This window comes from Orycteropus afer, unplaced genomic scaffold (genome assembly GCF_000298275.1).
Source record: "Orycteropus afer afer isolate SDZICR_OR568_19922 unplaced genomic scaffold, OryAfe1.0 scaffold00040, whole genome shotgun sequence".
In the NCBI taxonomy this organism is placed as follows: domain Eukaryota; kingdom Metazoa; phylum Chordata; class Mammalia; order Tubulidentata; family Orycteropodidae; genus Orycteropus; species Orycteropus afer.
The window spans coordinates 10,391,782-10,417,553 of NW_006921627.1; the positions used below are offsets into that span (position 1 = coordinate 10,391,782).

The 25,772-nt window shown below is 40.4% G+C and overlaps 1 protein-coding gene across 1 annotated transcript in view; it reads right to left on the reverse strand.

Moving 5' to 3' along the window:
* The window catches only part of ANO2 (anoctamin 2), a 556,059-nt gene that overhangs the window by 10,532 nt on the left and 519,755 nt on the right, over positions 1-25,772 (reverse strand). Inside the window, exons 21-23 of the mRNA XM_007937086.1 lie at positions 12,665-12,817; positions 12,279-12,331; positions 9,478-9,659 (exon numbers count right to left, since the gene is read on the reverse strand). Coding sequence (XP_007935277.1) covers positions 9,478-9,659; positions 12,279-12,331; positions 12,665-12,817 — 388 coding nt within the window. The remainder of the gene's footprint in view (positions 1-9,477; positions 9,660-12,278; positions 12,332-12,664; positions 12,818-25,772) is intronic.

A 25,772-nucleotide genomic window follows, 5' to 3' on the forward strand; every position in this document is an offset into this window, starting at 1 on the left:
ACCTTTTCAGTTGTGCAGTGCAGGTCCGGAGAGTTCTTGGGGTTACTGGAAAGCAGAACCTCTTCTTAAGCCCCTGGAATCTGGTAGAGTGCTGTCTCTTTAGGTTGTCTCTAGCTGCTGGTTACGTGTTGATTTGTTTTGTCTTGGTTTTATGGTTTAATATTTTGAAAAGATGAAACTGGTGTATTTTATTTTATTATTCATTCAGGTGTGTTGGGTCGCTCTGCTGTTTTCTTTGTGATGGTGGAATCACTGTGTGGAGTGTGAAAATGTGTTTCTCTTTGTCATAGAGAGGGCTTAGAGTTTGAAGTGGGAGGCTTTATGGTAATTGGCTGAATATGGTTTCTTCTACTGAATGAGTGAAGTTATTGGCAGAGAAGGTGGGAGCAGAAGAAGGAAAGCTTAGTGTTGCTAGGGTCGGTTTCTAGGACTTTGAGCAGTCTATTATTGGTGACGTATTTATTTACAAACTGTGGCTCAACCTAGGAAAGATTCCTATTGTTAGGGTGTCACAACTTTCCTCCAGTTTCAGGCATACTCAAAGTCCCCACTTCCATGGCCCCACAGCGCCAAAGAACAAACAGCTCCAAGTCAAAACTCCCAGAACCGCACTCAGTGGCTGTTTCTTCACTCTCCCTGCCCCATCTGCCTGTGGTGCTGACATAATCCTGCCAGACTGCTAATGGCTGGCTCTGGGGTTTCTGCTGTGTTACCGCCCACCCGCGGCGCCAAAGATGCATGCAATTTCAGCTGTGTTGAAGTCGGGGGAGTACCTGCTAGTGATCTGCAGTTCCGATATCTGTGACAAAGATAAGCACAATGTTTCTCAGTCTGACCCAAGCCCACTCTGTGACCCGCTGGAAGGGGAGGGAGCTCACCTTCCTGGCACAACAGTGAGTTCTCTGCTTGAATCTCAGCAGCGGTGCCTGTGCCCACCTGCACCCAGATGACCCAAATTACTGACAAAATCAGCTGCTGGAGGCAGGTCCCTGCTGCTGCCCACTAGAATACTGGAGTGGTTGCTGGTATGCTGCTATAAGGTGTCTTCCTTCTTGGCTTGGGGATCTCAGGTGGCCACCCTTGCCCGCCAGTCAGTGATTGCCCCAGGGAAGTTTTCATCGGCCTCTCTCAGGTGCCTGTCCATCCTCCACCAGGTAGCTCTTTCTTAAATAATCTCCCTGTGCCTTTCCTCTAATTCTGCTCTTCTGTGTTTGGTGCACTCTGATTCCATGAGCTGTTCAGAGTACCAAATTTCCTAATTCAAACTGTTGTACCTAGTTTTCCAAGCCCTTAGATGCCAGAGAGAATAGCATACTGCTCACTGGTGAGACTCCATTTTGAAATCTCTATTTTTTTAAATTTTTTAAATGCATTTCATTGAAATATAATTTATGTACGGTGACATACACAAAACTAAAGTGACATGGGTCAATTCTTTTTTTTTTTTTTTTTGCAGTGTTCCCTCCCTCCCACCCCTAGCAACCAACAAAGAAAGTTTCCCTCCATATATAAACCTTTCCTTGACCCTCCAAAACAATGAATTAATGCTATATTTGTCCTTCTGTGATTGATCTATGCCACTCAGGATAATGTCCTCCAAGTTCATCCATATTATGCAGTGTTTTGCAGACTCTACATTACTCTTTAGTGCTGCACAGCATTCCATTATGTGTATGTACCATAGTTTGGTCATCCACTCTTGTGCTATAAATCTTAGAGATAAGTCCCTTGCCAGATATGTAATCATCAGCAAATATGAATTTGTTGCCATCTTTTTTGTTATGTGCTTTTTCGTGGTGTCAATTTCTTTGTTTCATATAATTTTCTATGCTGAGCTCATTTTTTTTATGAATTGTGTTATCACTTCCTTCATTGCTATTGTTTTCGTATTTGCTGAATTCTTATGCTGGTCCTCTTTTTTATTTTGCTGTGAAGGTTTATCATTTTTTCTTTGAAGTTACCCTGTGATTTATAGTTTTCTTCCCAAGTTTAGAACAGCCCATTCTATCTTGTAGTTGTCTTAACTTTCCTACCATCTAGAAGTTCTGTAATGACACAGATTTTTTTCCCTCTTTTTGGTTTGTAGTTGTCCTCATTTGTCAGTTGGTGTCTCTGGTTCCCTGTTTACAATCTCATAGGCTTCTTTACTTTGGATACTTCCATAGCTGGGTTGGTTTCTAGGTTATATCATCATGTGTGTTATTGGTCAGTTGTTTTTGGCTGTTACTGTTTCTCTGTCCAAAGGGCTCCCTTTAGCATCTCTTGTAAGGTTGGTCTGGTTTTAACAAATTCCCTTAATTTCTGCTTATCTGGAAATGTCCTAATTTCACCACCATATTTGAAGGACAATTTTGCTGGGTACATAATTCTTGGTTGGAAATTTTTCTCTTTCAGTGTTTTATGTATACCAGCCCACTGTCCTCTCACCTGCATGGTTTCTGTCAAGAAATCCAAGTTTGGTCTTATCGGTTGCCCTTTGTAGGTAACTTTTCGGTTTTCCCATGCTGCTCTCATGATTCTTTCTTTGTCTTTGGTTTTGGTAAGTTTGATGATGATATGTCCTGGTGTTTTTCTTTTGCAGTCTGTCCTGTTTGGGGTTCATTGGACTTGCTAAATGGATATATTTTCATCTTTCATCATACCAGGAAAATTCTCTTCCAACAAATCTTGGACAATTTTCTCTGTGGTTTTATTTGTGTCTTCCTGTTCTGGAATTCCAATTACACATAGGTTATTCTTTTTGATGGTATCCCACATGAACCTTAGGCTTTCTTCATTTTGTTTTGGTCTTTTTTCTGATTGATCCCTTTCCAAAGAAGTATTCAGATATTTGTCTTCAATCTCATTAATTCTGTCTTCCATTGCATCAATTCTACTCCTTTGCCTTTTCAATGTGTTATCTATTTCTGACAATTTAGTATTAATCTTCTGGATTTCTATCTGTAGATTTAGAATCATTTCTAATTTTTCATTTATTTTGTCATTTTGTTCTTGTATTGTCTTTTGAAATTGTTTTAGGATTTTCTCTGTGTTTTCCTTGATCTGTCTCTCAATCCTTTGAAGATACCTAAATATAATTCTTTTGAATTCCTTATCAGGAAGTTCCAATGCTGCTTCTTCCTCAGGGATGTGTTTTGAGTCTGTATCCTGGTCCTTTGCTTCTCCTGCTTTGTCTTGCTTCTTTGTGTGGAGTGTGATGCTCTGTTGTCTCCGAGGCATTGTGACGTTTTTGTGTTTATATTTAATTGGTAATTGTATGCTACAGTGACTTGCCCATGATTTTCATTTTCTTTGTTTTGTTTGTATGTTATCTATGCAAGCAGAGTACTGTGCTGTGCTCCTCTATTTGTTAGTAGTCAACACTTATACACTCACCACCTGTCTCCTTTCCTGTTGTCAGCCTCTCATATGTTCCTGCCACTGTTGGCAAACAAAGCCTATTCCTAGGTCCCTGGAATTCGAATGAGGATGCTATCACTTTAAAATCCAAAATGGTTGCCACTTCTAAACAATCAAAATAGTTGCACCCTCTGGACAGTGGAAAGTCAACAGCTCAGGTTGTCTCTGACCTTGCTGTTTCCCTTCCTTGTCACAGGTCACAGGTCACAGGCAGAGTTGTACCTGCACCCTTGGTGACCAGGGTTGATCTTTTTTGAGTCAATTATCAGGTCCCAACACCACTTGGTACTATTCAGGCTATTGAATAGCTGACAGTCCACAGTTCTGACCATCTCTTTACTCACTGTTTTCGTTCAGGTTTTTCCACTAGTTGGTGCCTAATCCACTTCTGAATAGTTCCTTTCAAAGCTCAGGGCTTCAGGATTATCTTCTGTGTCTCTGTCAATTGGTTTTTCTTTTCTTTTTTGAAGAAGGTCTGTGTTCCTTGTCTGCCTTTTCCTCCATCTTACCGGAAGTCCTCTTGTCTCTGTCTTTGTGTCTCTGTTTTTCACAGTATCTTTCTATCACAGTCCCTCTCCTCCTTCTCTGCCTGTCTCTCAACCTCTCTTTCCTTAATTTCTTACAGCCACTAGCAGTTTCTAGGTTAGAAAAACATCAGAGGTTATGTTCTCACTTTCTAAGTAGATTGCCCAGTCCTCCTTCCAAGGAGTGGCTGGTGGGTTTGAACAGCCGGCCTTCTGGTCAGCAGTCAAATGCCTTAGGCACTATGCCACCAGAACTCCCTTGGTCTCTCACTGGTCTCTTAACCCCCATGGTGAGTTATCACACACTTCAATATGACCAACATGCTCTTCTTGATTTGGCTTTTTTTTTTTCTTCCCAGTCTCCTTTTACAGCTTACCCTTCTCACTCTAGTCCCAACTCCCTATGGTTACTCCCAAGTAGTCAAATTCTCTTAGTGAATGACCTGAGCACATACTCAATCCTCTACCTGGAGCACACTACTCTCCCTGGACCTCCTTTATCACCTTTCACCACTCCTCTCCACCCTACTTACTACTCAAGTGGACTTGGTTGTGTGAATGAGGAGTTGCAACAAGATTATCACTATGGTCATTCATGTATTGTTCACTCTTCAAGTCTCATCTCCCTTGAACCTGCAATTGAACACTTAGCTCTGGGTTCAGTGCATGGCCCCCTTCTAAGGACTTTCATATCTCCCTGCAGTTACCCTATTGTAACTTAGTAAAACTATATTTTAATTGCTTGATCATAATAACTCGTCTCCTCCATCTGGACTCCTTGAGAGAAGAATTTTACCTTGGTCCTTATTATATAACCAAATATGTAGTATTCACTGCCGTGGAGTTGATTTGACTCATAGTGAACCCTCCTTGGAAAATCCAAGGAGGGCTCCCAATGAGTCAGATCTGACTGGACGGCAGTGTGTTGTTTTTTTGTTGTTTTTGTTATCTCTATGGAAGTAGGTTGCCTAACTTTCCTTCTGAGGAGTAGCTGGTGGGTTTGAACTGCCAGCCTTCTGGTTAGCAGTCAAATGTCTTAGGCACTATGCCACCAGAGGTTTCAAAAATATTTACATAATGAACCTATAATCTTCACTGGTATTGAAAGTAATGAAAAATGTTGGCTATGTCAAAAGTCATTTCAGTTTGATCATGAGATGACGTATTATCCTCAGATAAATTTCTTGGCATAAAATAGAATTGAAGTGTACTTCATAAGTGTCAATCTGTGGTAGAATTTGAAAAGGTTGGGTGCATATCTGACCATTATGCTCTCTTAAAGAATTATCTATATGGGATCAAATTGACAACAGTAACTCAAAATGTTTGATAGGAAGCTTAGGGGACATTGAGTTAATGGGGAGAAACAATTTGAAAAGGAGGGTGAGAATGGCTGTACAACTTGAAGAATGTAATCAATATCACTGAATTGGACATGCAGAAACTGTTGAATTGGTGTATGTTCTGCTGTGTATATTTTCAACAACAACAAAAATAATAATAACTTTTTGTATAGGGGGGCATAGATAAGCCATGATCTGGAGCTCTGGTGGTGTAGTGCCTAAGACATTTGCTAACCAGAAGGCTAGTGGTTCAAGCCCACCAGCCACTCCTTGGAAGGAAGACTGGGGTATCTACTTCCAAAGTAATACTGCCTCAGAAACCCAAGGAGTGGTTGTTATGAGTCAGATCCTACTCGATAGCAATGAGTTTGGGAAATCCAGTAACTCTGGAGGTAGATACAAGAAAGCTTACTCTGAATTATATACATATATATAAAAAGACCAGGTTTACTGGTCTGATAGAGCCTGGTGAGAACCCTGAGACCACAGCCCCTAGTTACCCTTCAGGTCTGGAATTGAACTCACTCCCATGGCTTCCAGCTAAACAATAGACAGGCATATAGAGTGAAAATTTATACCAAGTAGAAACATTCCTTAGACCTATCAATCATGGGAGAACAGAAGGACAGTATTTGCAAAGGGAGCTAGTTAGGGTGGGGGGCAGAAATGTGTAGGAAAGGATACAGGGAAGAAGTAACTATAGGAGGAAGTGGGAAGAGACCTGTTTGTTACATTGTGGGGAATTGCAGTCAATGTCATGAAACAAAATGTGTATGAACTACTGTATGGAAAATGAATTTGCTTTGTAAACTTTCACCCAAATCACAAGAAAAACTTTAAAATATAAAATAATTATGATGCCAAACAAAAATGAAAAAGAAAAAGGAAAGAAAGAAAGCTTACTCTGATCCACGTGTGCTAAAACTGGTGTCCTGGACATTTGTTGTTTTGGATATGTAGTATCCATTCACCTTGATTTCCTAGTAGAAAGCTACTTCCTACTCCAAGGTCATAGGCTTCAGATGAAGATGACTTTACCCCCAACCTCTATTCCCAAAGAATTCAAGCTTGGTCTTTGAGAGCATCACATTCCTCTAGCTACAGTGATTGATTCAAAGTAGTTTTGTACTGACACTAGCCAATAGGTGACAATGAAATTTTTGCTGGGGTCACTGGGAAAGGGGCTTGGGTTTTTTTCCTGCTGGACCTTAACCCAGTATGATACTGACCTGTCATTGCTGGAAGTCTTACAGAGTTTTAAAATATAAACAACATCAACTGGAGTAGAGCTGAGAGTTTGGACAGCATTGATTGAATCAAATCTTGCCTAAACTTAGACCTATTCTCAACTTTCAATTATAGGGACCATTAAGCTATGTTTTGGTTAAGCCAATTTAAGCCACTGATATTTCTGGAAAACATATTATAGGTATGTTATTGGAAGTTACTAGAAGTTCTGAATGTCAGGGGCAATGTCAGAAACACTTAGTACTCTGTTATAGACATGTGCATCTAGATCAACTAAAGGAACAGATAATGTTATTTTTGCTTCCCCACAGGATAAATCACACTCATGTTGCTTCTCAAAGCACACAGGGGCTGAGGCCTGAGTTCCTGGATAGATCTGTGATTTAGCTCAGGATCTGCTTCTTGGAAAGTTCTGCAGCTTTCTAAGCCTCAGTTGTTGTTTTTCATTTTGTCTTTCATGTACATAGAGAAGGTTCAATAACATAATATCTGTGATCCTTTCCAGTTAAAAATAACTTTCTTAATTTTCAATGTCAGTTTGGTTAATGCAAACTTGTAGATTTACTTTGTGGAATTTGCTGAAGCTGACCTAGATGCCAATGGAGAAGGCTCAAGGCTGGTGTCACCCTCTGGAGACCAATATCCAGCACCATGGACAGACAGCCTGACCCCTAACCATACAAAAGAGTGGCCGCTGGGCAATGCATAAGCTGTTGTTGTTGTTGTTATGTGCCGTCGAGTCGGCCCCGACTCATAGCGACCCCTCCTTGGGTTTCCGAGGCAGTATCACTACGGAAGTAGGATTGCCCAACCTTCCTTCCGAGGAGTGGCTGGTGGGTTTGAACCGCCAGCCGTCTGGTTAGCAGGCAAGTGTCTTAGCCACTATGCTACCAGAGCTCCTAATGCATAAGCTAGTAAATAGCAAATCTACCTGCAATGCAACTTTAATCCAAGTCAGACTCTACAGTTCCACGTGTGAATGTAACTGAAACATCTAAGCTGATGCAAATGAAGATATATTATATATATATGGATTTATTCAATCATTCTTGGATCTGATCCTGGATTTTGCATCTTTTCTTGGTTGACTAGAGTTGTACCCTGAAGTTATTGCTCCTAAGAGCAGAATAGCCTTCTCTTTAACTCACAGATTGGTAACATTTTTTAACTCAGACATCTGCATTAGGAAAACCAATTCATGTTCTCTCTATTTTAGTTCCAAACTGCAAAGCACCTGTCTTGAAAATGGTTGATCTTGACTACCAAGACATCCCGAGTGGAAGAACATGACAGACATGCCCAAGATTATCATTGCTGCAAACACACCTGAAAACACTGGTTCTTGGGTAAACTCATTGGCAGTTTTTATATCAGACACTACTGAGGATAGTCAGAGAAAGCCCTAATATCTAACACTGGTCCCACAATACCTTTACCTACTGTTGTTGTTATAGTTATTGTTTTGTTTATTAATAGATGAAGTATAATTTTTGATTAAGTCTTGTATGGGGACCATCATTTAACTGAGGGTTCAAAAAGCTTGATGTCTTTATTCTCCTTGGCTCTTCTCTTTATTTGCCCTTCTTAGGTAAATAGTAGAGTGTTATCTATTTTTGGCTTCAATTATCTCTATGCTGATGGCTTTCAATCATGGCTATAAACTGGACCTCTCTGAAATTCCAGTTTAGTGTATCTATGATTTAGGTCAAAATTGTCCCTTAGACTTCCTTCCATTAATTACTTCAAATGCAACATGACTGAAATAAAAACCATCACATGTAACAATTAGATTCTGTTATCATCTTCTGTGACTTTGTTGATGGAAACACCATTTCCCCAGTCTTCAGACTTTAACCCAAAATTTTCAGACATCCTTAACTTAGCATCTCTCCTATGTCTCTTGTCACTAACTATGCAATGTATTATATGAAGTAGTTCATCTTCTCCTTTCCTCTTAATTATTTCTACCACCCTAGCCTATCTGCACTATGGTTCTTGTCTGAATGATGAGCAACTCAGTGGCTATCCCTGAGTTCTCCCAGTTCTAGTCTATCTTTCTTAGTTTCCTTAAATCTGCCCTATCCTATCATTCCTCAGCACTGAAAGGGTCAGTATCTTCCTATTGTATCACATTAAAACTCCTGTCTGATTTCAGGGCCTACTCCTCCGGCCTACTCAAATTCAACAATATATGGACTTATACTATCCTAAGGAGTTTCTACACATATTGTATTTTCAATATTGTTTCCCAAGCACTCTCCTTGCTAACTACATTGTCTAGCTGCTAAGTGTTTATCTAAGATCCCAAATTCATCCTCACACTAATGACTTTGTCCATGCTGACTCTCAATCTAGAATGTTCTCCCTTTCTGTCTTATAACTCCTCCTAGCCCTCCCCTCTCTCCTAGCACTCACAATGCTTATGGCCCATGCTACACACAACCATTGAATAACCTTCTATCTCTTATCTCTTCTGCTTGTTTTCTTCCCAACTAGACCATAAATCCCTTGAGGGTGAACACAAGGCTCTATATTTCTTTGTCTGCTACATGGTGTGTAATAAGGCACTTAGTAAGTATTAGTTGATTTAGTGAAGTTGGTTTTATAGTGATTCAGGGTCAAGGAGAGTAGAAGAGAGAGGAAAAGGAAAATGATGTAATTCTAGATCATCCCCGAAATTATTTGATGAGCTTAAAAATCTGATTTACTACTTCTGTCCTTAGTTGAGGGAGCTCTGGTGGCGCACTGGTTAAGGGATCTGGCTGATAAACAAAAGGTCAGTTGTTCAAACCCACCAGCCATTCCACAGGAGAGAGATGGGGCAGTCTGCTTTTGTAAAGATTTACAACTTTGGAAACCCTATGTGGCAGTTCCACTCTGTCTTGTAGGGTCAATATGAGCCGGAATCAATTCAATGGCAATGGATGGGTCCTCAGCTGCCTTCCTCCTCCTAATTACTTTACCTGCAAAATTGAACCTCCTGGTCGAATTGTGAGTTTTCTGGTTGTGTTCCTTCCTTCAGCTGGCTGACATTGAAGAAGGAGAGGGTGTGGTTGACAAAGCCATGTAGAGTCCCATTGTGACTATAGGAGTACTGGTACACGAGACGGGGGATGAAGTCAGAGGTGACAGCGATGACAAAAGCCTGAGGGGAAAAAAACCATAAACACTTGAAGAGTCATCAGGATGGATGCTGTCCAGGTCTTCAGGATTCATTTGGCTCGGTGATCCTCCACACTGGGGCTCCCCATCAAGAGGTGCTTCTCTGACACAGGAGGACATGCCTCAGGTTCAGGGCCCATCCCTGAGGCCATACAGCTGACTTACTCCTTTTCCCTCTCTGATATGTTTAAGTGAGGCCACCAGAGAGTGGCTGTCACAACCACTGCAGCCAATGATGCTAAGCCAATTTGTACCATTTGGTGTTAGAAGAATTAAACTACCTCTGAGACAACTGAATTGACACTGGTGTTGACCAAGCCAAACACAGTAGAAGATTTTCTGAGAAATTCACCTGTACCAGTGAGAGTGTCATTTAAGTGCAGTGGTCAAGGAAATTAAATGGCAATGTACCTCCACTACTGAGTGAGACCAGAAAGCCAGGAATGCAAAAGATATGATTCCACAGTTCTCTCAATCTGACCATTATTTCTCAATACTTGTTAGTACACTCTCTTATGGAAGTACATCATCTTTTATACATTTTACTTAAGAAAAGTGAGACATAGAGAGGGAAGGAGGGGATCCTACTAGGTGGAACTACACATACTCAGCATAGTGTCTGGTATATCTCAGTGCCTTATAAATGTCTATGGAGTAAACCAAACAACTAATGAATGAATGCGTGATTGAATGTGGAGGTACTTTCTACAGAGAAAAGCTTAAATCTTTTTTGGCAGATATTTATAGTCTATTCTGCACCAACAATTAAAGCCCTTTAAAAATATTTAAGTAAGAAAATGTTTTCTAAATGTATATGTGAATATGGATGGATAAAACCATATTTAAGGAGCTCTGGTAGAGTAGTGTCAAAGGCATTTGACTGTTAACCAGAAGGTTGGAATTTCAAACCCAGCCGCTCCTTGGAAGAAAGATTGGGCAATCTGCTTCTGTAGAGATACCGCCTTGGAAACCCAAGGAGGGGTCGCTATGAGTTGTAACTGACTTAACGGCAGTGAGTTTTTTTTTTTTTTTAATATAACCATATTTGAGGATGAATAGCATATTTATAATTATAGCTACAATTTACTGAGCACTTACCATACGTGTGTTTGTCATCCCATTTAATTTCCAAAACAATAGTATTCAGTGGGTACTATTATTATCTCCTTTGAGGAGGCTTGCTGGTGCAATGGTTAAAGTGCTAGGATGCTAAATGAAAGGTTGGCAGTTCAAAACCAACAGCTGTTCTGTGAGAGAAAGATATAGCTCTGCTTCCATAAAGATTTACAGCCTTAGAAACCCAGTGGGGCAGTTCTACTCCTCCAATTGGTCACTGTGAGTTGGAATTGACTCAATGGCACTGGTTTTATTTTTGTTGTTGTTGTTATTTCCCATTTTAAAGAGAAGTAACAAAATCTTAAAGGCCAAGGACACAAAACTTGATGTCTCTCTGTTTGTAGATGTAAAGTGATTAATACTCAAAGCCTCTTTCCTAGTAGACATAACTTTGAAGTAGCTACTGATCTGTTTCCCAAATTGCATCTATTTCTGAGCTTCTAGATGTGTGCTCCCTACATCCAACATATTTGTAACTGAATTAAAAATGGAATGGGCTGATTCTTTCTTTCTCTCCTCATACCTTTGCATTTAGTTTATAGTTCTTCATAGAGAATCGATGTTTCTCTCTCAAGGGAAAATGGGCCATATCTTTCACAGTGTGCACTGTGGCTGATATTTTTTTGGGAGGTACAGTGGGAAGCCCTGCCTGGCCACCATTGGTACAGAATGCAGAAGAAAAGGAGCGATTGGCTTGGATACAGCAGGATTTCCTCTAGAAATGTGGATATGTCTGGGAAGGCAGTTAAGGAGGTCACAATAGGTAGGACCTCTCTTCCATGTCCTGTCTTAACCTATGCAGTGCCAGAGTCCATGAGGATAATTAAGACTTTTCATTGGCAACTTGGAAGAACTATAATTAGGGATTGCAGCCTGGGCAATGCTCCAGGTATTGTTTAGCTCAGGAGCACAAAAAGAAAGAAATGAGTAAAACCAAAAAAAAAAAACAAAATTCATGGCTGTTGAGTCAATTCTGACTCTTAGTGACATTGTAGGACAGAAAAGAACTTCCCCATCAAATTTCCAAGGCTATAAATATTTACAAAAGCAAACTGCCACATTTTTCTCCCATGGAGTGGCTGGTGGGTTAGAACCACCGATCTTTCAGTTAGCAGTTGAGAGCTTAACCACCATGCCACCAAGGCTCCTAAGACATGGATAGGTAAATTAAACTCTTACCTTATTATTCTTGGCTCTGAGGAAAAATCTGATTTAAACTTTTAAGGTCAAAGTATCCATACTAATGAGTAATTTCTTTCTTTTTTTTCTCTCTCTCTTAGGGGAATTTTTTAAGTAATCGCACAGCTCTGGTGACAACACAATGAATTAGAAGGCATGTTTGCACCACTAACCAGGGGATTGGCTTAAATGAAGTTCAAAATGGAGACAGCTGGGAGGTAATAAGGGTTGATGTCCTGCTTGGAACATCTCATCTCTGGAAAGCCCTTCTCCTCAAAGCTAGAGTGTAATGAATGTAAGCACTTACATTGATGATAACGGAGAACTTGCCAATTCCGGAAAGAATGTCAAACCAAATTCCTGTAAGACAGAAAAGAAGGTGTCTGGCTTACTCCTACCCTTGGCCCACTGATGACAATGTTGCAGCTCAGGGTGATGTTTTGCAGGCAAGCTACTAGGGAAGGCTTTCAGGATCCCCTAAGAATGGGCTTGTCTGGAATGGCTTAGGTGCCCCCGTGTCTGGAAGCTGGGAGCACACATGTGGGTGGATAAAGTGTCCTGGAAGATCTCCAGAACCTGGGGATATGAGGATGAGGAACTTGATGAGGTTTCTGACATAGTATGAGGATAGTGGCAGGAGATGAGGTCGGGGCGGGAGCGAGGAAAGGCATGGCTTATAAGTGGCAGACATACCAATATCTTTGGTTCTCACAGCATCTGGCCGTCTTAGCTCGGTGACAAATTTCTTTGCATCAAGCCGCACTTCGATGACATTGTTGAGGAGGGCAAACACAGGAGCCAGAGGAAAGGAGGCCACAAAAAGGGTAACAAAACCAAACTGGATGACTAGGAAAGAGAACAGAATGAGAGGCTTCACCAGAGATAAGTGGGACTTAGATCAATTCTACCTCAAATTTCTGGATTATTATCTTTTCTTACTGGGGTCTTTTTCCATATTTGTTTCTTGGTGTGATAGTTGGAGCTGTGTGTCAACTTGGCTGGACCCCAGTTCTGTGTGGTTGTTCCCATGATGGGATCAGATGACTGTGTAAACTGTAGCTATGAATATCATAAATGTGCTCTTCATCCTCAAATATGATTATAGCCATCCATACTCACATATACATTTAGAAAAGATTTTCTTACCTTTATATTTTTAGAGAATTTTAGGTGTTGGTGTAAAATAGAATATAAACATGAAAAATATATGAAAAAGAAAAAGTCTTGGCTATCTTCCTTCCTTTTCCCTTTATTTCCAGACATTAATTCTGTCCGTCTTATTCACAGGTTGGCAAATTTTTTAAGTAAAAGACCAGGTAGTAGATATTTTTGGATTTGCAGGTCCTATGGTATTATTTCTACTATTCAACTCTGCCATTGTAGAGTGAAAGCAGCCATAGATACTACAAAACAAATGAAACCTGACTGTGTTCCAATAAAACTTTATTTACAAAAATAGCAGGCTGGATTCAGCCCCTGGGCTGTAGTTTGCCAACCACTGATCTATCTTAAATAAATAAATAAATCCCCAAATTTGGTCTATTCTTCCCATATCTATCATCACTAACTTTATGTAGAAAGTTTATTCATTCATCACACATTTATCAAGAGCTCACTAAATGACAGGAAACATACAAAGTATTTAAAGAAGCAAAGGCCAAGTCCTGCCTTCGAGGAGGTGGGTTTGAGGGGTGGGGAGAAATATACTCAAAGATATACAACAAGGTCTATCCAAGAGAGAAAGAAGAATGTGCTAAAGACAGAGGAGGCCCAAAGGAGGAAGAACTCATCTTTCCAGTGTACAGACTCAGGAAAGTCTCCATATGGAATACTCAATTCACTATTAGAGGATGAGTCTGCAGTCTCCAGGAAAGTGGGTAGAGAGAGCATCCCAAGCCAGGGAAGCAGTGTGAGCCAAAGAGTGGAAGCATCCTGTACCAGTCAGATGACTACAAAGAGTCCAGGCCCTCATCATTTCCACCTGGATAACTGCAACAACCTCCTACTAACTAGATTCCTTGTCCCTAGTCTCCATGTGCCCCTCTGGTCTGGGGAATAAAGCTTCCAGTAATCTGATCCTGTCATTTACCTACAGTAATAGGGTAAACTGTGTTCTTCTGAAGATATGTTGAAGTTCTAATCCTGTGAGTGTGAACTTGTTTGGAAATATAGTCTTTGAAGATTAAGCTAACAAGAGACCACACTGGTGTAGGGTGCTTCCTAATCTAATATGATGGTGTCCTTATGAACAGAAGAGAAGAGATACAGAGAGACAGAGACACACAGGGAAGACAGTCATGTGAAGATGAAGGTAAAGACTGGACTGATACATCTACAAGCCAAGGAACACTGATGAATGTCAGGAACTATCAGAAGGTGGAAGAGGGAAGAGAGGATCTTCCCCTAGAGCCTTCAGAGACAAAGACAGACTTTGATGTCCTGATTTTGGACATCTAGCCTCCAGAACTGTGAGACAATAAATTTCTATTGTTTTAAGTCATGTAGTTTGTGGTACTTTATTTTTGCAGTTCTAGGAAACTAATATACCTACTCAAAACAGTTCTATTGGCTCTTCTCTATTAGGATGTAATCAAATTATTTATCTTGAGATGCAGCTACTTTACAATCTACTCTCTACAGTCATTTCCCCACAACCAGCATGCAACTACCATTATGCCTTCTGAACTTCTCACTGTTCTAATTTTTCCTGGAACACAGTAGGCCTTTCCATTCTTTTGTGCACAAACATCTATTCTCCAGCTGCCAAACTTCTATGCACCCTCAAGACCTTTCAAATATGACCTCTTTGGTAAAGCCAAAGTGATAAACCTAACTGAAAAAGTGGAATTTAAACCAGGCCATTCAGTTTATCAATCCCACACTTTTCTCTCAATCCCACCACTTTGTTCCTATCTCTGTTACAGCCATCACCCCTTGCTGCTGTGATCAATCTGCTTACAATCTAGCCCCATGAGAAGAACTGGGGTTCATCCATTCTATTTGCTAATGCAAACACAGTCTTGAGTTCCAGGGCAGTCACAGACTGAAAGAAGGACTTTACTACAAGTGTGGAACAAAACTCAAAATCATTAAAAAAGAAAGAAAGAAAGAAAGAAAGACCAGGTTTACTATTCTAATAGAAGCTGGTGAGACCCCTGAGACTATGGCCCCTAGTTACCCTTCAGGCCTGGAACTGAACCCACTCCTGTGGCTTCTAGCCAAACAATAGACTGGCATATAGGGTGAACATTTAGATCAGGTAGGTACACTCCTTAGAGTGATCAATCATGGGAGAACAGGGAGATAGCTTGGAGGGCAGGAATGCATAGGAAGGAAGGACACAGGGAAGAGGTAACTACAGAGAGGAAGTTGGAAAAGAGCTGTTACATTGTGGGGAATTGCAGTCAATGTCATGAAACAAAATGTGTATGATCTGCTGTATGGAAAATGAATTTTCTCTGTAAACTTTCACCGAAATCAAATTTTTTTTTTTTTTTTAAAAAAAGGACTTTCCTGCACTCTAAAGTTATTTTACTTCTCTGTGCTCTAGTGACTTCCATTGGCTTTGAGGAAATAATCACAAACCTATTGCTGTTGAATCAATTCCAACTCATAGTGACCCTATAAGACAGAGTAGAACTGTTCCACATGGTTTCCAAGGCTGTAAACATTATGGAAGCAGACTGCCACATCTTTGTCCTGTAGAACAGCTGGTGGGTTTGAACCATAGGCTCAACAGTTAACAGCTGAGCACAAATTCAGGAAATAATCACACTCATCTAATAAAATTGTTATAAGGTTAAATGATATTACATATATAAAGTTCTTAGAATAATGCCAGACACTTAATAATAAATGTCATGTCTTATATGTAATTTTATTCTTATTGGAATAAATACCAGCATGTACAGGTAGCTGTAATGTATATTACATAGATAATAAATATACTTCTTGTTGTTAGCTGCCATTGAGTTGGCCCCTGACTGATGATGACCCATGCATAACAGAATGAAACACTCCCTGGCCCTCACCATCCCCATGATGTGTTATAGATTGAACCATTTTGATCCACAGGGTTTTCACTGCCTGATTTTTGGAAGTAGATTACCAGGCCTTTCTTCATAGTCTGACTTAGTCTGGAAGCTCTGCTGAAATCTGTCCAGCATCATAGCAACATGTAAGCCTCCATTGAGACAGGTGGTAGCTGTGCATGAGGTGCACTGGCTGGTAAACAAACCCAGCTCTCCCGCATGGAAGGCAAAAACCTGCAACTGAACCACCAATACCTCATATACTTACATTCTAAACAGTCACACACACATAAAAGAAAAAGAGAATTCAGTTTAAGCACTGAATAGAAATCAGGCGACCTGACTTCTAGCTTTGAATATGTTTCTAAATAGATGTATGCATCCTCCTGAATCCTGGCTGATATGGCCTGGTTTAAATTCCAAGGATCCCTGGTGGCACAGTGGTTAAAGTGTTCAGCTGTTAACCAAAAGGTCAGCAGTTTGCACCCGCCAGCTCTTCCACAGAAGGGAGATGTGGCAGTCTGCTTCTGTAAAGATTTACAGCCTTGGAAACTCTGTGGGGCAGTTCTACCTTGTCCTCTAGGGTTGCTATGAGTTGGCATCAACTTGACAGCATTTCTTTCAGTTCCAATTATGTGAGATCATTACCCTCTTGGACAAACTTCAAGATTCTAGGATATTCAGATAAAGAATGAAAAATAAAAAAAGGAGGAAGTTTTTACAAACTATAAATAAATAAATAAATTTCCACAGAGTGATAAACCTAACTGCAAAAGTTTCAAGAAAGAGAACATGTACAGAACTTTATCCAGCATAACTGCTTCCAATGTGGAATTTTTTTTTTGGGGGGGGGCGGGGCACAGTTATGAGTAACTGCTTTTGCTGATACAACCTTGTCCATTGCCATCATCTTTGATGCCCAATGGACTCTCAGCAGGCCCTAGACAACTGGCAGGTGCCAGCTGATGGTAAAACACTTGCACCTGAAGACCTGAAGGCAACATTCTGTCAAGGTTGAAACTTTGGAAGGCCTGTTGACTAGCTGGCTGAAAGGGATGGGTGCAAAAGGAAGAAATTTTCAAAACAAGTTCTGGGAGCCAGTTCAAAAGGTAGAGCCTATCTGCATCTTTTAAATGAGGCTTTGATGAAGAATTTGCTCTGGAGTCTGGGATAAAGGGATGGAATAGGGATGGGAAAGAAGGTAAAATTAACAAGGAAATCAAAACAGATGTTAGACAAGTTTTCTAAAACCTGTAACATGCATGTCTATATTTAAGTATACATGTTGTTGTTGTTGTTGTTTTGCTGTCGAATCCGCCCCAACTCATAGCGACCCCTCCTTGGGTTTCCGAGGCAGTATCACTACGGAAGTAGGATTGCCCAACCTTCCTTCTGAGGAGTGGCTGGTGGGTTTGAACCACCAGCCTTCTGGTGAGCAGTCAAGTGCCTTAGGCACTATGCTACCAGAGCTCCTTAAGTATGCATCGTCGTCGTTCGTCGTTATATGCCGTCAAGTCGGCCCCAACTCATAGCGACCCCTCCTTGGGTTTCCGAGGCAGTATCACTACGGAAGTAGGATTGCCCAACCTTCCTTCCGAGGAGTGGCTGGTGGGTTTGAACCACCAGCCTTCTGGTTAGCAGTCAGATGCTTTAGGCACTGCACCACCAGAGCTCCTTAAGTATGCCTAGGAATGCATTTTTATTTATGGAGTTCTAAGTTGGTCTTGTTTTAATGAGAAAAGTTCTACTGGGCATATATTCTTGTATCACAAATGACTTCTCCTAGAAGAGCTGTGTAAATACTCTAAAGCCCCAGCAAGGGTTTGTCAAGGAGACTGGTGGGAGAGAGGAAAGGGCAGTGTACTTCTGAGTGATTGCAAATGTACACAACCTGCCCTCACCTCATATGGACACGACACTTGGAAATCTAATGTCCTTCCAGAATTATAGGGAAAATGTAACTTTTCATTTACTTTTCTCTCTTTCCATTAACTCCAGAGACAGATATGAATGCTTCCCCTCTAGGGTTTGCCTAATGGTTTGCTCTTTTACCTTCACAAACTCTCCAGAAACAGGCTCTCTTTTGTCCCTCTCCTGCCAATTTCCTGGGCTTGCTTGATACTCCATAATCATTCCCATATATTATCCTGACATAACAAAATGTCTCTTCTCTTTCTCTCTTGCCATGCAAGACAATCTCAAGAGAGGGGGCTCAGCAAAGACTAGTAATACCAGGCCTGGAGTGATAGGACACTCCTTTCCTTACCTCTGTTATCACTCCAGGTTACTCCGGGCAAAGAGAAGCCACTCTCTGTACCTGTTCCATTGCTGCAGGTGTTACTCAGTTGGACCAGGTATCCTGAACATTCCCAGGGATCAAACCAAAGAGGCAGAACCAAATAGGAAGCTTTGCAAAGAAAACTATAACCCTCTAGTGTGCCAGATCTGAGACTTCTCTTTTCAGTCAAAAGTCTTTAATGCTGTATCAGATAAAAGTCCTTTTGAGCTTGCTTCAGACGACACAGTGAGACTGGCCTTCACCAACACGAGATATGCTTCTAAAAACAGCAAGCCTCTATTAGGATAAAAGCAACACCGGAAATCCTCAGCATGCTACATAATAGAACCCAGCTAGTTTTGACCAATAACAGATTAAACCTAGCCAAGTTAATTAGGGAGGAATTCATAAGCTGATTTTTAACTAAATCTTCACAAAGCCAGCTTGCCTTGACCAATAACAGATTAAGCCTAGCCAAGTCAATTAGGGAGGAATCCATAAGTCGATTTTTAACTAAATCTTCACAAAGCCTGCTGCCCAAAGCTTCAGAAATGCCAAGTTAGAAGGACAAATACTGGAGATAATCCTAGGCACAAATCTAATTCATTTCTTTTCTCAGACTCCAGACCCAAGGTTCTTTTAAATAGCCACAGCACAACACTGTCTAATGCTGGAGACAATTAAATCATGGGCTTGATTACCTGGGCTCAGGTTAAGATAACAAGGAGGAGTGGGCTAAACTAAACAAGATGACAACTCTAAAGGACATTCCAGGACAATCTGCTCAGAGAAGAAAAAAAGTCTATCAAGGAGAATAGAATGGACTGACCACAATGGGTAGGAAAGTTTTCCATGGATACAACTCTGATTTTTCACACATTTATTTAAAATTCTATATGTAGTGCCTAAGGCACTTGACTGCTAACCAGAAGGCTGGTGGTTCAAACCCACTAGCCGCTCCTCAGAAGGAAGATGGGGCAATCTACTTCCATAGTGACACTGCCTCGGAAACCCAAGGAGGGGTCGCTAGGAGTCGGGTCCGACTGGACGGCACATAACAACAGCATAGTGAAATTATAACCCTTTTCCCACCCAACCCCCACTCCCACACACAATAAATGAATCATAAATAAATAATTAATAAATGAATGACTGGCATTCAAGCCTCTTTATGATCTGGTCTTAGCTTATTTTTCTAGGCTCATCTCCTCCCTGCCTATGCTCTGCACTCAGGGCTAAAATTTAGTGGGTATCTTGGATCTCAGGTTTTCCAACCATTGCAAAACCATTTGAACTTACCCAAACTCACCATGTTTTCACATTTCTGAGCCTTGAATATACAATTATTATCTATAATTTGCCTTCTTTTCTTGTCTGCTAGGTGGATTATTACTTATCTTTCAGGCTCAACTCAAACCTAACCTCTATGGAAATTTTCCTCCACCCTCCTCCACTCCCACCAACTCACCTGGCCAAACTGGGTGTTATAGGCATCTCTCCTCCTCGCTCCCAAAATGCCTTGCAAATGTCACTTTAGTCTTTGTTGATTTCACTTATTTTCTAGATGATAAGTCTCTTGAGACCATGGACCATATTTGATTCTTTTCTGAGTCCTTATTATCTTGTATGGTGCCTAACACATGCTCAAGTATGCTCAAAGGTTATCTGTTTAATAAATGTATACTTATTTTCACCAGTTGTAAAACCAAAGCAGAAACAAAGACAGAGAGGGGCAAACAAAAATGGTCAAACTGAAAGCGTTATATTTAATGATAGTGAAAAGAGACTGGGACATGAATGAAGTGTTAACAGCTCTGCAGTTGCAGTTCTCATTGCTCATTGTAATTTGCACAGAAGACAAGAAAGGTGGATTAAAAATAATTGGTTCACAAATCCAATTCTAATGGAAAAGGTTGTATCTTTTTTTTTTTTTTAACTTTCAGTAGTTTAATAGTCTCTAGGCGGTGCAAACCTGTTAACTTGTTTGGCTTCTAACTAAAAAATTGGAAGTTCAAGTCCACCCAATTGTGCCTTGGAAGAAAAGCCTCACCAGGCTTTTCTATTTCTGAAAAATTAGCCATTGAAAACCCTGTGGACCAGAGCTCTACTCTGACACACATGAGGTCACTATGATGGCAATTGGTTTTGATAGCTTAATAAGAGTAACATAGTCTGCTAAAAAGGACTGAAAACCAGGGTCTTAAGAATCCTGCTTTCATGAGCTACTGATAAGCAATGCAAAGGAATACTTGAGGGCCACTTTCATGTGAATTTATCTTGTCACTCAAAAGGCAGTAATTGAAAGGAGTCAGCTAGAAGCAACCCATTAATACAAACACTTATGTCAAAATGCAGCAAGAGGTCATCACTATTTATTTCATCAGCTTATATTTCAAGGCTCTGCCCAGTGATCTCCTTCTCCTACAGGCAAAGGAAGCCAGCTGTGCTTAGCACAGTTGAGGAAGTGCTTGGAGTAATAAAACTATTGTGTTGATTGACCTTGTAAACAGGATAAGATAGTGAGAAGAAAGGGCACAAGCTGGATCCTCAGCATCAGCCTCTATGGCTTAGGAAAATAGTAGAAGGCTTGATCAAAATATACAAGGGTCCTCATGTTCACCATTCATCACTCATTTATAAAGTATGTATTGTGCACATTGTATATACTGAGAACCATGCTCCCTGCTAGGAAATAAAGATGTATGGATTATTGCATCATCCTTTAAAGAGCTCAGAGTTTGGTGGGGAAGATGAACGTAAACAAACAAGGCAGTGCTCTGTAATTAGAATTTAATGGTGACATTAACAGAATGCCAAAGAGCAGTGGAACAGGAGTAACTCACTCTCACCAGTGGACCTGCACAGGCTTTGCAGAGTTGATGCCCACTGTGCTTGACTTGAAAAATGAGAAAGAGGGTTTGACTTGAAGAATAAGTAAAGGAGGTAAAGAAGGGTTATTATATAGTTATATAATATAATACAGTATAGTTAAGATCTTTTCTGAAAATCTACTGATCCAAATGTGCAAACAAACTCCTTAGGAAATAAAGACATTAAGTGGAATTCAATCTGCATGGAGTCACCTGGAGTTTATACAATGGCTGGGCCTAATTTAGAAATGTTGGGAAGTCATAACAGGAAGGGACAGGCTTGAAGTGACAGCTAAAGCATTAGGAGTTTACTGCATGCACATTAATGAAACACACGGACAGATGAGCAAGACATATTTGGCTCTCAATTTTCTTCATTTCTCTGCAATTAAGGAGACTCTGTCCCCACTTTTTCCCCACCCCACATCAGTGGTAAAATATTCTCTTCTTTAGATGTAGGGAGAAGGACCAATGATGTCTTGAGAGCCCACATACTCCAAGTATTCAATCTCTAGTCATAACAGTGGGTCTCAGGTTGATGGTGTGATAGAAAGCAGTCCATTATCATCCTTATTCAATACTGCCTTTGGAACAGAGGCCTGGGTCATGAAAGCATTCAAAGGTGAACCCTCCTGATGGTCACAAAAAATGGCAGGAGAATGTGATTCTCAACCTCAAGGGGACTTAGAGGCTGGACACTATGGTTTTCTGGAAAGATCTTCCCATTGCTCCCCTTTCACATCCCCTGAGTAAAACCCCAAATGCTCAGAGTTTATAGAGCTTCATCTGACATTTCCTAAACATCAACCATATTCAGGCATCATGCTTTCTGTTTTCATACTTCATCAGTAAGTGTTATTATAACCATATTGCAGGTGAGAAAATGAAGTTTCAAGGAAGTCAAATGACTTTCCCAGAACACATAGCTAATAATTGATGACAGCTGGAAGCAAAGGGAGTTGCTGATGCCAATCAATTTCAGTGTCCTTTTTATCACACAAGAAGTAAATAGTCAGCCCTTACTGCAACAGTGATCCTTCCTCTTCCCTAGTTGCCCTCACACACCTGAGGTTTCCTTTATTGGATCTTCTCCAGCCTGGTCACCTATTTTCTTGTCAGAGAACTAAGTCATACTGAATCTATATCATCCTGAATTTGTATGGACGTTTTTACTCTCCAACGTGCTTTCATTAATGTACACAAGTCCTCTGTGGCCAGCACACTGCAGTTGTCCTTGCTATTATCTGTGTCATTGCTTCTCTGGCCTGCATTTATGACACCTCAAAAGTCTTGTATCAGTGGACTTAGTTCAGCTTCTTAAAACTAGAGAGACTAGAGTTGGTGAGAGTTACATTTCCTATTTGCAGAGAATAGCACAGTATATCCCAAGTAAGTGTTTATTGAATAAATAAATGAATGACCTGTCTTCACTCACTCTTATTTACTTTATCCTGGAAGATGGAAAGTGAAGGCTAATTATTTATCCATTCATATTTCCATCCATTCATCCATCCTCTCATCTACCCATTTGGGCTCTGATAATGCAGACAATGAGGTAGAAAGGCAATGAGACTAGTCATGATTGGAAAGAAGTTTCCAAGCAACAAATCATTACTGAGGACCTTTGTTTACCTTATTCCTTTACCCCTACCTCTTTCCAAAAGCTTATGAAAAGTCAACAACAACAACAACAACAACAAAAACATAATTGGACTTATGCAATTGGAAAAAGGAAAATAAAGAGCACAGTAAAGAGGAAGAAACAAATATGCAAACTCTGGGACCCATAAAGTAGCCATGGTTGGACATCAAAATTTACCCTGAGCATCCAAGCTGTTGGAATAAGAATCGAATTTGGTGATATACTTACTTTACTTATTTGCAGTGTTCCCTCCCTTCCCTCACACCCCTGCTAACCAACAAAAAAAGTTTCCTTCCATATATCAATCTTTCCTTGACTTTTTACAATAATGAACTAATAACTATATTTGTCCTTCTGCGATTGACTTGTTTCACTCAGCAAAATGTCCTCCAAGCTCATCCACGTTATGTGGTGTTTTGTAGATTCTACATTATTCTTTAGTGTTGCATAGTATTCCATTGTGTGTATGTACCATAGTTTGATTATCCGTTCTTCTGTTAAAGGGCATTTAGGTTGTATCCATATTTTTGCTATTGTAAATAGTGCTGTGATGAACATGGGTGTGCATGTAGCTGTTCTTGTCCTGGCTCTCACTTCTTTAGGATATATGCCTAGTAATGGGATTGCTGGATCTAATGGTATTTTTATTTCCAACATTTTAAGGAATCACCATACTGCTTTCTATAGTGGTTGGATCATTTTACATTCCCACCAGCAATGATATACTTACTTTTTTAAAAAATAATATTTTATTATGTTTCAGGTGAAAGTTTACCCAGAGAATTAGGTTCCCTTTAAAATTTTTTTTACAAAGTGATCCATGTCATTGGTTACAATTTTTACAATGTGTCAGTGTTGTTATTATTTCAGTTCTCTTTGTTCAGTTTCAATTGATCTAGCTTCCCTTCCCCTCCTTGCCTTCTCACCTTTGTTTTTGGGTATGTATTGACCATTTGATCTCATATGGTTCATTATTCAGGTGGTAAATTATTCACAGGTTTGTTCTATAAGGGAATCTATTATCTGGCTGAAGGGTGACCTGCAGAGATAGCTTCAATTCCATGTTCAAGAGAGAGCTTCAATTCCATGTTCAAAGAGACTATCATCTTAGGGTGATAGTCTCAGGAGTTCCTCTAGTCTGTTTCAGTCCAGTGGGTCTGGACTTTTCTTTAGCAATTTGAGTTTTGTTCTACATTTTCCTTCCATTCTATCTGGGATCTTCTATTGTGTACCTGGTCAGAATGGTCTGTATTGGTAGCTGGGCACCATCTAATTCTTCCGGTCTCATGTTTGAAGAGGTTGTTGTTCATGTTGACTATTAGTCCCATGGATTAATTTCTTCTTTGATCCTTTGATTCCATCATTCTCTTTTGCTCTGTACAAGCAGAGACTAATAGTTGTATCTTAAATAGCTGCTTGCAAGCTTTAAGACCCCAGACATTACTCATCAGGTTCAGATGTAGAACATAATCTTTGTGAAGTATATTATGCCAATTGACTAAGTTGTCCCACAAGACTATCATCCAAAGACCCTTGAGTGGTGGCATAGTGCCTAAGGCATTTGTCTGCTAACCAGAGGCTGGCAGTTCAAACCCACAAGCCACCCCTCAGAAGGAAGATTGGGCAATCTACTTCCATGGTGATACTGCCTCAGAAACCCAAGGAGTGGTCACTATGAGTCAGATCCGACTCCATGGCAGTGTGCTGCATTGAGTTGTTGTTGTGAGTTGTTTTGATATGTCTAAGAAGCCTCATAACTGTGCCCCACTATGTGATTTGTTATATATGTGGATCTATACAAAGCATACACAAATGTGTATATATGTATACCTGTAGATACACCTGTACATACATGTGCATTTACTTGTGTATGTCTTCCTATATACATATATGCATCTTTATCTACCCATATTATTGCACCCATATTTTTTGGTTTTACTTGCTGTTGTTGCAAAGTTGTATATGCTATAGTGTTTATCATACTTGTCCCTTCCCACTCCTCACTTATCAACATGGTATAAAATGGAGGTTGGCCATATCAGATCACAACATAGAGGATGACTACAATATGACAGAAGGCTGGCCATTCAAACCCACAAGCTACTCTTCAGAAGGAAGGTTGGGCAATCTACTTCCATAGTGATACCACCTCAGAAACCCAAGGAGGGGTCACTATGAGTCAGGTCTGATTCCATGGCACGTAACTACAATAGCAACATTATACAACTGCCAAATTACATCATTACCATTGGGAATCATGGCCCAGGCAAGGTAACACATAACATTAGCCATTACAGCCAGCACCTAAGTGTTCACCTAGCACCTAAGTGTTCATTATTGCCAGACATGCATTGTTAATGTGCAAAGTAGTTAGATAGTGGATTTTTTTTTTACTATCGTCATAAATGTGAAATGTCATATAACAAGATAGTCAATAAATAGGAACAAGTGTAATTCTTAGCAAATTTTAAACTAAAAGATTCCCTCCATCTGTTCATTCATTCATTTCTCAAGCATTGACTAGGCAGCTTCTATATCATTCCAGCACACTGTGGGGTGTACCATCGAGATATACTCTTGCCTTTTTTCTTAAGTATTTATGGGCAAGGACTCCAATACAGAAAATTCTAAGCAATGTACCTCAGAAGCAAAAGGAGAGAAATAACCTGACATTCACCGTGGTAGTAAAGGTCGTATGTCAACTTGGCTGGGAGGTGGTTTTGGGTGGCTAGGCAGTTGGATGTAGTGGTTGTTGTTGTTGTTGTTGTTAAGTGCCGTCGAGTCATTTCTGACTTATAGCGACCCCATGCACAGCAGAACGAAACACTGCCCTATCCCGCGCCAGCCCCACAATCCCTGCCATACTTGAGCCTATCATTGCAGCCACCGTGTTATTCCATCTCGTTGAAGGCCTCCCCCTCTTTCGTTGATCCTCTACCCTACCAAGCATGACATCCCTTTCCAGGGAATGGTCCCTTCT